The sequence below is a fragment of the Macrobrachium rosenbergii genome, chromosome 6 (assembly GCF_040412425.1).
Source record: "Macrobrachium rosenbergii isolate ZJJX-2024 chromosome 6, ASM4041242v1, whole genome shotgun sequence".
NCBI lineage: Eukaryota > Metazoa > Arthropoda > Malacostraca > Decapoda > Palaemonidae > Macrobrachium > Macrobrachium rosenbergii.
The window spans coordinates 17,530,599-17,545,383 of NC_089746.1; the positions used below are offsets into that span (position 1 = coordinate 17,530,599).

Sequence of the window (14,785 nt, forward strand, 5' to 3'; positions counted from 1 at the left end):
ACATCAGGATCGAACCCAGGTCTTTCAAATGAAAGACCAGATCGCTGGCAACCCGGCCACACAAGTCATAAAAGAAGTTGGAACCATAGTACAACTGTTCCCAGGGAATTACCTGGGCAGGCTAACTGCTTGCATACTCAGGTTTCAGCTTCTTTTAAGACTTGTGTGGCCTGGTTGGCAGCGCTCTGGTCTTTCATGTGAAAGACCTGGGTTCGATCCTGATGTGTCAGAAATTTATTTCTGTTCCACACATAATTATGTGTTGATGTTAGTATATATATATATATATATATATATATATATATATATATATATATATATATATATATATATCACACATTACCACAGGTGAAAAATAAGAAACCTGTGGTAATGTGTGATAAATGAATCATACAAAAGTGATAATAATCATATATATATATATATATATATATATATATATATATATATATATATATATATATATATATATGAAAGAACAACAAGCGTTTACAATCTAAAGCATAATCTGATCGCATCCCTTGCCTACTGCTATTATCAGTTACATCAAACTTTGAAACTGAAGGCGATGTTCCCTTGCAAATTCGGATAATTTACTGCATAAATTTGCCAAACACCTCACTACTAACCCAGCACTGAAATTTTCTGTTTTTGACGCTCTAAGCCTTGACATTCAAACTACAAGTACTTTTCCCATCTAGATGGTAATTTATTATAGTTAAAAATGTATTTTTCATCTCACAAACTAAAAGTTATTCGTTGAATGGAACAAGTCTGAGTAATCCCCATCCATCTCGAAGGTCAACCTCCCGATACTCCCATTCCAACAGATGGACCACTCTTTACACGTTATTGTTTCGTTATTAAAGTAAACTCTAATGTGTTCAAGTGGTATATAAATATTGCGGAAAACATTATAAATTAATAGTCAAAGAAAAAAGTTATGTACAGGGAAACAGTTTGCAACAGTGAATACAAAAGTAGTTTGTTCAACAAATAGATGAGAAAAAAACATGAAATTTACGTCTGGCAAGGTCTAAATCCGTAACTGGAATTCTTTTTTGTACTTTACCGGAATTTTTCACAAAACTCATTTTATATTTAACTAAATTATTTTTGCCACTGAACATTTAGTATCAAAAAATACGAATCGAGAAAGTCGCTCATATTTCAAGCTGTAGCAATGACTACGTTGTCGTACGTTTGGATGGTGAGAGAGATTTCTCTCATGTATGAGCTCTGATACAGCAACGTCGCACGAAAACCACGAACAAACTTCATCCGTGGGTCAGCTCCACCGACTGGGTTGCCAGGCTGTCAGTTCACCTGCGGAACTCCGGGTAGTAAGGAATAAGAGTGGTCTTTCCTGTGACGATTTTGTTTTCATAGGAACCTCCGAAACTCCATCAAAATGACATCCACCGGCCAAGCAATCGATACTGATTCCATGACACTGACTAGATACACCTTGGCAGAACAGAAGCGAGTTCCCCATGCTACGGGAGATCTGACACAATTGTTGGTTAGCATACAAACAGCAGTGAAGGCCATTTCTTCAGCGGTCAGGAAAGCCGGCATTGCCAAGTTGTAAGTATAACAAAATAATGTCATAAGGACATGATTCACCATGACCTGCACTGTTCCGTCACTTAGTTCTGCGATTCACGCTTGGTGGATTTTCCGCCCACAAGTTGCTATGGCGGTTTTAAGTTTGTACTCTCGACTATTCTTCATTAAGCCTAAACTTCAGTAAGCCTAAACAATCAAGCCTAAATAAGCCTAAAAGGTCAGGCTTGTCCACCAATATGCCTTACACCTTCGAAGGTACACTACGCCTTCAGTTTTCCTTGCAGTTACAGAATAGCAGTTTGAAGCACAAAGCCAATAAGAAGATTTAGCAGGAGCATGGAATATTTTTTTTTCTTTGTGTACTGTTTAACCCTTGTGGGTATACACTAGCTATTATTAGCAATCGTTTAATAATAAGTTATTTATTTCATTCTAACCAGTGCTCTTCTCTCTTATGATGAACTTCGTACCGCGTCAGTTTACCTCGACAGAGTATTGCGAATAAATATTCCGCGTTTTACCTTTGAGCCAGTACAAGTTTAATGGGAAAATGCTGGTAAAGTCGTGCGTGCTGTAAAACGCAAGAAAATAAACCTGAGGGGGGGGGGAATAAACACTGCGCACACAGAGGAAAACTTCTTGCAACATTAAAGATAGTCCTTGACTAAAGATCGTTCTTGTGCTTTGTAATTTACGTAGTAAAAGAAAGGAGACTACGTAAAATACAAAGCAGACCTTTGTGTCAATAGCTGTTGCTGCTGTACCGATATTACGAATAACACGCGTTGAGGTTGAACGGCTTACGCAACGCATTTCTTATTAGTTATCATAACGTGGTTGATATAGCAACAGGCTGTTAGTTACGAGCCTGTATGTAGTTGTTGTGTGGGCAGACCAGAATACTGAGCAGCTCTCAAGGACGATGCCGTCTTCCAGTCACCATGACAACATCCTCCCTACTGTGTTTTGACTTTTGAACTTCGTATATACAACTGGAAAATGCTTTCCTTTTCAAACTTAACAAAATTTCAACCTTTTTAACATGTCAGTGTAGTTAATAATTTCAGCTCTCAGGATCTACTCATCTGCCATGAGTTTTGTGCTACTGTTGGGCAAGGCTGTAACTAAATGCGTTATATAAATGCTAAGGGTGACACGGCTAACTAGTTTGTTACGTTTTCTTTACAATCAATACAGTATTGTATGTCACAGTTGTCTGCGCCGACATAATACATATTAATTTAAAAGTTTTGGTCACAATATTAAAGTTCATAGGTCATATAGCGTTTGTAAAGTAATCCCTGAAAAATATGGGAGGTTACGGCCACTCCTCCAAAGTAACCAACCAGCGGTCGACTTTTGTTCCAAAGAACCAATCACAGACCGCCAAAATAGGGTGGGGCTTGTCGCCGTCTCTTGCCAGTTGCCACTATTAAAGCGAACATGAGTTAGTGCTTGAAAGCGAGGCGTTCCTGCCTTATTACACCTATGGTTTTTGGACTTTTTTGACTTTTGTCTCCAATTTAACAAACCGAGTCTCAAGTAACTTAGCAGAAACACCCTTTACTTGGTTAGATTTTCCCTCTGATACCAAGTATCAAGAGGGAAAACCTTTCGAGGCATTTGAGCATCTAACAATCATAAGTTCCATGTGCAGTGCATGTTTCCATATATATATATATATAGGAAAGAGCATATATATATATATATATATATATATATATATATATATATATATATATATATATATATATATATATATATTAAATGCATATATATATATATATATATATATATATATATATATATATATATATATATATATATATATATATATATATATATATATATATATACATACATACATACACATACACACACACACACACACACACACACAATTCACTTGGAGTGTACAAACGTCAGTGTTTTCTTGTTTCACGGTGCCCTCTGATTTACGATCTCCATAAAAAATTGTTTATTTATACATTCCCTTATGACGACGTCATTCATCTTAGCGATTTAAGAATGTAGACTGCTAACTCAAAGTTTAAGAAGGAGAAAAAACACTAGTATTGCACGTGTCTCATAGATCTAGTAAGGTAAACTTTCGAGTGGGCAAGGGGAAAGGACAGATGTTCCTACACCTGTGCTCTGATAGCGCAAAATAAACATCCCTCACTCTAGTTCTCTAGAAAGAACTCTCCAACTTGTCTATTAACCAGATAACTTTACCATTTGTCTATTTAACAAGTACTATTTTTATCCATTAAATTAAACCATGGCCCCCTTTTATCTATCAAAAGCTTCTCGGATTGAGTTTTTGTTACTGGCGCCAGTTTAGTTGCTGCTGTCTTCAGTGGATAATTTTTCTTTGAAGAGCAGCTCAGAGTATAAGCTTTTCTCATCTAGATATAACCACGCATAACTGATAAGGCCGCTGGGAAAGCAAATACATGTCGAAATTTATCTCGAAGTACAAAGTTTACATAAACACTTATCTGATTTTCCCACTATGCGGTTTCTTACGCAATTCATCTAAGCCTCTTATGCGTCATATCAGTGGCCTTGCAGCCACGCGTTTCGTATGAAAACAACTTAGAAACCTGTGGTTACGAGAGATCTTGTTTTGATCTTTATTATGTGAAATATTTAATGTTCCTTGTAATTTTAGTCATCAGTAAAATTGGTTTCCATAATCCAATTACTTTCCTCCGAGAAGTTGGCGTTTGGGGGGGGGCCCTACTGCATAATAAAATCATGAATAACTGCAACGACGATAAAAATAAGTATGAATGATTACCTTTTTTCGTGTGAAATGGTAACACTTCACAAAATGTTTAAGCGGCAGGTTACCTTTTTATGATTTTTCTGTAGTTTACAGTAAATGCTGTGCTTTAAACCGCTTTCACTATGTTTCTGCAAGCAAATATTACGTTTTCTACTTTACGTTCCAATACATTTCAGCTGTCTTGTCTTCCTAATCTGTTGTCTTACCACCTTAACCTCCTCTTGTTATAAATATTTACCTTCCTAATCTCCTCTGTTTATAAAACCCTTACTGCCTAATCCCATGTTGTGTAATGTTTCAACATTCCTAACAACCTGGTACAGTAACGCATCCTAATTTTCAGTTAGTAAATTAAGTCTGTCTTGTTCAGTTTTATAAGTCCATACCATCCTAAATCCTTCAAGGTTGTAATAAATCCTAAATTGCTGTTGATTTCCTTTTGGGGCTGTGAAGCAACCTTAACTGATCCCCGTGGAGCATTAAATACTTTTAAGCTGGAAAATCCCTTGTATGGTAATACACCCTAGACTTTCTAATGATTCACTTACGTGATAAATCCTTGACACCCTAAATCCCTGATATCCTATTATTTCCCAGATCTGTACAGAAATATTAGTGGTTAAACCTGTACTCCTAACATTCTCTTATTCATATAGTAAGTCCTCCACTAGACTTAATAACAGAATAGCATATACAATTTAGGCCAAAGGCCAAGCACTGGGACCTATGAGGAAAATTGAGAGTAAAAGGTTACACAGGTTTAACAGGAGGAATAACCTCGCAGTTGCACTATGGAACAATTGTTAGACGTGGAAAGGGTGGCAGATGGAAGAAGGTAACTACTTACAATAAACCCCTTTATATATAGTAATGACTCCTTAACTCACAACTAACCTCCCCCTCCCACCCACAAGATATGGCATGGCTGGTGACGTGAACGTGCAGGGAGAAGAGGTGAAGAAGCTGGACGTCTTGGCCAACGATCTCTTCATCAACATGCTCTCATCATCCTACACTACCTGTCTCCTCGTCTCGGAGGAGAACCAGACCGTCATTGAGGTTAGTGATTGCTGGTCGGTGTCATTAACTTTCACCAACCACAGGCCTCAAACTGATTTGTGGTTTTAATATAACTTTTAGAGCTATAATGCTGTGTTATCTGTAAAAAGTCGACTTTCTAGTGAGGCAAGCCTCGAACTGATTTGTGGTTTTACATGACCTTTAATGTTATACTGCCATGACGAGCTGTTTTCATTCTTGATAAATGTATATGTATTTTGTCCAATGTATTTTTGGCAACTGTTCACTAGTCATACATAGAAATATTGTCCCTTGAACCATTTATATAGAGGGAGTACTAGTGTATTTGCTTATCCACTATTTAGTTTTAGAACCCTTAACAACAACATTTAAGTCATAATGTTAAATTCTACCACACAGTGTTACCTGGTTATTCTTATAGTGCACGTAATTATTTTACAGGTTGAAAAAGACCGCCAAGGAAAATATATAGTTTGCTTCGACCCTCTCGATGGTTCTTCAAACATTGACTGCTTAGTGTCAATCGGTTCAATATTTTCCATCTACAGGTGAGTATCAACATATTTAATAGCACCGAAATTTGTAATGATACCCCGTTCAAATACACTGTCAAATATAACCTCCCTTTATATTGTTGTATTTCTTAAAACATTGATAAATAACATAATCTGATAACTAAAGCTCAATTTGTTTTTATGCTTTATGTAGTTGATCATTATGAAAAAGTAGTTCTAACTATTAACTGTTTCTTCAGAAAAATTTCCTCTGGTGACCCAAGCGTGAATGATGCCTTACAGCCAGGTAACAAATTAGTAGCAGCAGGTTATGCCTTATATGGTTCAGCTACTATGATGGTTATTTCCACTGGCAATGGTGTCAATGGCTTCATGTTAGATCCTGTAAGTTCTGTATCATGCTCTGCTATCTCAAGACCCTTGCCCATTTATTTCCAATTTAAGGTATATAGTGAAAGACCTTTGCCTACTTGTAAACCATACTAAGTTGATTTCATTTTCTGGAGATTATGACTTAAAAGTTAGAATTGTTATAATGGAAGGCAAAAGAACAGTACAGAATGGTCATTTTTTTTACAATGCAATTTTTGGTGCTTATTTACTAGGAAGAACCTGGCAGCAAATCTCATCTGCTATACTTATACTGTAACAAAAGACAAGAAATTGACACTCACCAACACCCACAAATTTGTGCTATGTTTTGAAATAACTTAAGTTCATGTACTGTTGTATGAATGGTGTAAAAAATATAAATCAATATATTTAAAAATTGCTAAATTACTCAAGAATTTTAAAAATAAGACCAGGTATTATTATTAAAACCTTGAAATATTACTCTATAAAAAACACTTCATTATTAATTTCTCTCTGAGTGCAAGGTAATAATAAGATTAAAAATTCCTGTCTAGATATGAGATAATAAGTGTGCAATTTGGAAGTTATGGTTACTCAAAAGTTAGTGACATTCACCAAAAAATTCTGCTATACTAATCATATAAATCCTAGTTTGAATTCCTGTGGTAATCAAACAAATTGTCCCATCATACAACAAATTTCCTTATTTTTCCAGAGCATCGGAGAATTTGTCTTGACAGACCCTAACATGCGAGTCAAAGAAAAAGGTAAAATTTACAGCTTGAATGAAGGCTATGCTAATCTCTGGGACCCAGCAGTTAAAGAATATGTTACGGGGAAAAAGGTGAGGATAAACACAGTAATACAGAAACCATGAAAACCCTTAAGTCATTAGCAGCATCCTAGGTACTGATAGAATAATGTAGTTTTTTAACTTTAAACAGAGATGAAAATACAGGTGCAGGAATCTAGTGTAAAAATATAAGCAAAAACTCACCAGGTGAGACCCCAGTATACAGAAAAATCTGTTCAAAGACAATACAGTTGAACAAATTTTTCAGCTTTGTAAAGAAGGAAATCAAATGAAATAGATGTGTTGACTGATTTCACTAAAATATTTTTTGAAAAAAAAAAATAAATAAATAAATAAATAAATAAATAACACTCACAAGACATCATTAAATTGTATTGTCACTTTTTCAGCAATATTTCCTTAGAATTCTTGAATGATGCAATACAAGCATTTCTTTACGCAAAACCCCTGTACATACTCCTGGAATGATATTTTGGTATTAATGCAAATTCTTGGACCATTTCAGGCTAAGAAAGCTGGTGCTCGTTACATTGGGTCAATGGTTGCTGATGTTCATCGTACCCTGAAATATGGTGGAATCTTTATGTACCCTGCAACTTCTGATGCACCAAAGGGAAAGGTGGGTCTTCACCTCCATGTCTATTTGTACAAAAAAGGATCTCAGATTAACGTAAAATGAAGTTTTCATGATAAAACTAATACTGTAATACTACCTGAACACCTGAATTCGCCCTTAATCCCACTAGCCCGAACAGCTCTCACTAGTGGGAAATTTTAACAGCCAGCATTACCAAAGCTGCAGGTAAAATCTTGTTACTTGAGTACCATAACAACGGTTGGCAATGCTGACACAGGTGTGTGCCGACACTCCAGCCTTTGTCAATTGCTTTATTCAAGATCAAAACTGATGTGGGGAAAGGAGGGTGAGAATCATTCAGGTGTTCAGGTAAGTATTACTTTATTATGAAAACTTCATATTGCAATACACTCCCTGAACACCTGAATTCGCCCGATTAACAACATTTAAAGGAGGGATCAATTCTATTGCACGCCCCTTTTTACAACCACTGAGATGGTAGCTCACCAATTTGCTCTATATATTATATCTGTTTAGTCATACACTCACCATGTCAGTCACTGCTTTTGGTGAAGAGACATGTTGGAGAGTAGTTTGTCAGTCAGGTCAGTACTGTCTCAGTCCGTAGACCTCCCATGTGGCTCTTCAGAACCTCTCATGTATGGAGGAGTACGATGAGCCTCCCATGTGGCTATTCAGAGCCTCTCATGTATGGAGGGGAATGAAGCAGAGTGCAGAGCTGCTGTCCCTCCGGGTAACCCATCTAGGTTGTGGTACGCCATTTTTTACAACCACAGAGATGGTAGCTCACCAATCTGCTCTGCATAGGATATCTGTTTAGTCATACACTCACCATATCAATCAATGCTTTCGGTGAAAAGACCTGCTGGAGAGTACTTTGATCATCAGTCAGGTCAGTACTGTCTCAGTACGTCGACCTCCCATGTGGCTCTTCAGAAGCTCTCATGTATGGAGGAGTCGGGCAATAGGATTAAACCTCACACTGTGGAAGGAAACAACTGTCCAGCAGTACAAACAAAAAGCAATTGACGAAGGTAGGAGTGTTGGCACACACCTGTGTCAGCGTTGCCAACCATTTGTTATGGTAGCTCAAGTGACAAGATTTTACCTGCAGCGTTGGTAATGCTGACTGTTAAAATTTCCCACTAGTGGGATTGGTAATCGAAAGCTGTTCGGGTTAGTGGGTTTAACGGCGAATTCAGGTGTTCAGGGAGTGTATTGCAATATATGATTTAAGTATTTGCAGAATAGCTCACTGCAATAAAATGTTTAAAAATCATTTTAGAGTAAAAATGAAAGCTTATTAAGTAGATAATTTGTAATTTAATGGCAGTGATTTGCATTGTAAAGGAAGGAGGAATATAAATACAGTATGTTCTAGTTACATAAGTGTTTTGCACCACAGTGGAGATGACTGACACTTTACTGGATGTTCAAAAGCCTAATATATAAACCTACAAGTTCAAAACTAATGCTAGGTAGTAAATTACAAGATACCAATTAAGATTTTGTGCCAAAAAAAGTAGCATTCCATGTACATAATTTCAATAATAATTATTTGCCACTAGGTGTAATTAGCTTCAAGAGGTAAACCATATACTGTACAGTTGATCAAATATTTACCACAGATAACTAGGATAAACAAAATCAGCTTAGATGACTTTATGCAACTGATGAATAAACCCTATATACACTCAGCTGGTTAGATAACCCCAAAATGACCCCCACCCCTCTCAAAAAATTAATCTTGTTATAGTGGTGGCCACTAAGTTAAGTATACCTTAGTTTAACCAGACCACTGAGCTGATTAACAGCTCTCCTAGGGCTGGCCTGAAGGATCAAATTTTTATTTTACGTGTCCAAGAACCAATTGGTTACCTTGCAACGGGACCTACAGCTTATTGTGGAATCCGAACCGCATTATGACGAGAAATGAATTTCTATCACCAAAAGTGAATTCCTGTAATTCTTCATTGGCCAGTCGGGGAATCGAACGCTGGGCCAGCTGAGAACTATACCCACCCCTCCAATGAGGAACTAGTGGCCACTACCTTATTATAATGTCATGGTTATCAATTTAGAGATGGAGTTAAGAAACTATGGCAAATATCCGCAGTAAAAAAAAAAAAAAAAAGTTTTTGAGATCAAAACTTCAGCATGTTTGTTGTTTCTTGTAATTTGTGTTATATGCTTTTAGCTATACAGTACTGTCTTTTTCAATTTGGTGTAAAAATGAACAAATCTTCAATTTTCCAGTTGAGACTTTTGTATGAGTGCAACCCCATGGCTTACTTGATGGAACAAGCTGGAGGCAAAGCAACCACTGGTAAAATGAACATCCTGGGTAAGTTGGTTTTAAAACTAATGCAGGACTCAGCCTGTTACAGAATTTTCTCAGAGCAATTTATCTAGTATTGGTGTCCATAGCATCTGATGTTTTAACTTTATTCATAATACTATATTCCAGTCACTTATAAATTTTATACATCCAGTATACTATATACAAACTTAATCATAGCAGATGCAGTGCCTAGGTTTATATATCTAGTAACATTATTTTTACAACCTTTCAGATATTGTTCCAACAGACATTCATCAGCGTTCCCCTATCTTCCTTGGTTCCTCTGGCGATGTGCAGGAAATTATTGATTTGTATAAAAAGCACAATCTTTAAAGAAAGCTGTCACACAGCTTATCTTGATGATATTTTACTGGTATACATGATACTATGGGAAATGGTTATTTATTTTTGTACTTGTCATATTTGGACTAAATTTTTTCAAAATTGTTTGAAAAATTCTGTATAAAGTATTTGAAGTACATGCCTGTCTATCATACTTTCTGTATACTGTACTGGTAAATGTACATTTTTACAGTATTATGCTGTAAGAAGGTTGTTAAATGCACACTATTATAACAGTATCTGTTAATTTTGTCTTCCAAAATGTTTCATAGTAAGTATTGAAATGGCAAGTTTATTTTTTGAAATAGCTGTACTTAATTTTTAAGGTTTGGTCTTTTCCTGCCAAAATTGGAAATGCTCAATGCAATTTACTGATTCTATCTCAGTTTTTGTTCACTTCATGGGAATTTTTGTAAAGTACTGCACAGCTGCTGCTTGAAATCCATGGAAACAATAAAAAAAAAAAAACAATAAGAATGGCAAATTTTAACCTCTCTACCAGTGTACATCAGAACTACAGTTTATTTTAAACTCTATACAATAAGGAGGACTACCATAGTCTCTGCATTAGAAACGATCTACAACAGACGATACCCAGTCTAGTTAAAAAGCTGCAGTGATACTGCTACTACTATACAAAATATTTTAATTCATTTCATGGATAGCTTTTACTTGCTGATATACTTTTAACCTGGAAGATAAACTTTCCTCAGTGTTATGCTTGGGTTCATCAAGGGACTGCCTATGTTATGCTTGGGTTCATCATGGGACTGCCTAACGTCCCCATCTTTCTCCCATGTCAAATACAGCTGACCAAGTACTGTACATGCTTAGATTGTTCTCTTAGCAATTATGTTTGGCATACTGTTGTTACATGCAACAGTAAACATTTGCCTGCATCAATGGCCTCCAATGTAGCAAAATACCCCTGATTTCACATAAAATATCAATATACTGAATGCATATGCAATACAGTAAACTAAAAAGACATCAAACTGAAACCTGTAAAAATCTTATCAGCTCAATTCCTAGATGTGGGTCAGTTTTTAATGAGCCTTCTCCTAGTCTTCCTAACACTCGATGAACAGATCATTTTATTTTTTCGTCAGATGTTTTACGAAGTGGATGCTTTTCCTGATTTCAACCCTTCCTGTTTATCTGAGTTCTACTGAGATAAGAAGCATACCATTAACACCTGCTAAGTATAACAATGCAAAACTACAATCGCAAGGGTAAGCCCACTCCCCAGAGCAAGTTTCTCCAGCACACATTTGCATTTCTATATCAAACATAATTACTCAAGGCCTCATAGACCAGTCTTCAAAATTATCAGCTTTCCTTGCTCCACCAACCCTCTCCATCACTATTTTTTTTTTCTCTTTCAGAAGCAAAGTTATTAAGTCCCTGAACCCTACATAGCATCTCTTGATTTCTTTTTATTCCTCTTTCCCTCTCACTCCTCCATCTGTTCTGCCTCTCCCTCCCCCTGCAGACCAATATCATGTCTTCATTCCTTACTAGGCCTTCACTATAACCCAACTGACACTGCTCTTGCTTCATTATTTGCCCTATGGAAATAAAATACTTAAACTGAATGATCATATAACTAGTATATACTGAATGAACATGTGGGGCAGTATCATGACATTTTCTTTTCAGATGGACGGGCATGGCCATAGTTATTGGGACAAAATTTTTCAGGGAGAATGTCATCACCACCACTACAAACTAATGTCTACGTTCCCTGAACTCCCATCAGATCTAGGCCTTCATCTGTTTGTTTTTTGTTTTTTTTTTTCCCTTTTTTTTTTTTTCTTCTGGCCTTCCTCTAAGTATCTTCTCTAGCTACTTCATATCTTCAGCTCTTTGGACTAGTTGTTCTTCATCTTCTTCACATGTTCAAACCATCTCAATCTTCAAGATCAAGAGAGTATTTTTCAGCAGACAGGCACCACATATCTGCCCCATCCCCATTTGTAATCCTATCTTCCCACTACACTCTAACCATGAATCTTGACATTTTACAGACAACTTTACAAATCAATTACATTTTCTTTATTGAACTATGTTCTGCAGTAGGGTAGTACCCTCATGTATCCATCATACATCTTTACTTTCACTACTAATGAGACAAAATGTTACCAGAGTGCAGATAGAAGGTAGCATTTTGATGTGTTCAGAGACTGGTGTTGAGATGATCATATGATGATAGGGTTGATAAACAGTTAGTCAAAATAGCAGTAGATACTGACGCAGAATAATATAAAGACCAATAGGATTGCCCCTGAAATCACTGAAAAAGCAAACAGAAGAATGCCTAAACCTGACTGGAATTGAGGCAGAAAGCAATGAGTGAAAAAATACGTATTTCAAATGTGTCCCCATAAAAGAAAAAACCCAACACATTTTTTTTTTTCTGAAAGGCAACATGGAGGTGGAAAAAGTTACCTTGAGCATTATATGTATAATACTTTACATGCAAATAACTTAACATTTTTCAAATTTCTTCTGCAACTAAAATTGTTCCAATGCTACAATGTTTAACTTGTGAGTTCCTGTAGTATCAACTTACAGGAATACAGTTTACTGTATTTATTCCCCCCCCTCTAGTAATCTCACCAACATTTGCTATGCTAAAGCTCTTTCATATATATATAGTCTTTCATTATACTGGTGTTTTTGGCAGCATAAGCATAGGATAGCATGGCTTCAAATGTGTACCACTAGCATTGTATGCAGACATCTCTACACCTAAGTGAGGCTGTGCACAATAAACTAGTTTAAGATGAATTATTCATAGGAATGAAGGGGGTTAGCAGCAAAAGCTCTTCCTGGGTTAGCTTAAAAAAAATGAGTCCTAGGTTTGGTTAATCTCTTTGCATTCCAATGATGTAGCCACACGAGCCATACACACACAAGAATTCATTCAACCCATTTGTGTGAACAGCATCTGTATCTTGTACACAGCTTGTCTTGGAAGGTCTAATGAAAAAAATGTTTTATCAGAAGAAATAACTGCATGAAGTAAATTACTGCTATACTTGAGGTGCATGCACCACTGATGAAATTGGCTCCTGGCCAAAACCTGAATGGTTTAAGTGGGCTTCTCCAGAAGTTGAAAGTGAAAGAGACTATATGGGCTATTAAAAAAATTTACAGAGATTTCTGCTGGACTGGATTACAACCCACCCAGGTGTAATAATGACAAGACTATACTCTGGCCGGATTCAAGGGTATTTCAAAGAGGTTCCTCCTATATTGTTAGATGACTGAGAAAAAACCACAATATTAGCCTAAATATAAAATACAATAAAAAAAATATTTAAGTTAAATTAAAAGGAGCAAATTTTTTTTTCTTTTTTGTAAACAGACTGCTCCCTGAATTAAAATATGCCTCCTATATTTACGACAAATATGACTAAACCAGTATGACAACTTGAGTGCCACGTGACATTTAATGGCAATGTGTTACAAGATGTGGAAAAATATAATTCATGTTACTGAACCTCTAAGCTACATCGGGGCACCAAAACATGATGTGTTGGCACACCAGCAGAAGAATTGCATGCATTTTCTTACTTCATGGAGCAGTCAACATGCATTTAACCAAGCAATATCTTTACCACTATCCGTTTTCTAAATAAGTATCAGCCAAAGAACAATAACTATCAGCTTCCATTTGACATGCCTTAAGACAGTAGCCTATGCGCTAGGCCTAGGTCTAGTCTAAGCTAAAACTGATTGTAACTCAATCTTTGACTGTTACATATTTGTCTCAAATAGCACTGGTTATTCATGACTGGAAATAATGTTGTTGTTGGCTGTGAACATTTAGAATGGCAAAGAATTTTCGTGCAAACACTTGTGGGTAAAATTTTATAAGTTGCCAATATAAAATAATACCATGTAACCTCGGGGTGTTTACTGGTTAAAATACTGCCGTATTAGCTATGGAGGGGGTTGGGGACGGTATTGTCTTGCCTTATAAGTCGTAATTTGATGAAGAGCTCTTTTCAAAAATGTAGGTTAGCCTACAGTTTTCTTTTGTGTATTGACAACTTATAAAATAATACCCACTTGGGATACTTGGACTGCAGAATGACGAAAGTGGGCAGCAGCTGTTATTGGCTTGCCACTCTAACTGACTCAAGTAACCCAGAATGACTCAATATGCTAAAAGAAAAAAAAAGTGGAAGCTGAAAATATATCTCAAGCGGTTAAGACTCCAGAATGACTCGATATGCTAAAAGAGAAAAAAAAAATTGTAACCAGTAAACACCCTAGTTTACGTTAAGCTTTTTACTACCTTATGGTTTTTGCTGAAAATCCAAAATGGTTTTTCATTACGTGCCTGAAGTCTTCCGAAAAATTACCCTGAAGCTATAAACTGAGGCCCAACAGTTAACTACTGATTAGGTTA

The 14,785-nt window shown here is 36.3% G+C and overlaps 1 protein-coding gene and 1 long non-coding RNA gene across 3 annotated transcripts in view; one reads left to right on the plus strand and one right to left on the minus strand.

Moving 5' to 3' along the window:
* Positions 1 to 14,785, minus strand: part of LOC136839247 (uncharacterized) — a 131,110-nt gene that overhangs the window by 115,849 nt on the left and 476 nt on the right. The window lies entirely within an intron of this gene.
* Positions 1,198 to 10,842, plus strand: fbp (fructose-1,6-bisphosphatase). The gene is made up of 8 exons (XM_067105009.1): positions 1,198 to 1,587; positions 5,275 to 5,419; positions 5,843 to 5,949; positions 6,156 to 6,300; positions 6,986 to 7,114; positions 7,590 to 7,703; positions 9,939 to 10,026; positions 10,256 to 10,842. Exons 1-8 carry the CDS (start codon positions 1,412 to 1,414, stop codon positions 10,354 to 10,356), a joined length of 1,005 nt encoding a protein of 334 aa, XP_066961110.1. The 5' UTR covers positions 1,198 to 1,411; the 3' UTR covers positions 10,357 to 10,842.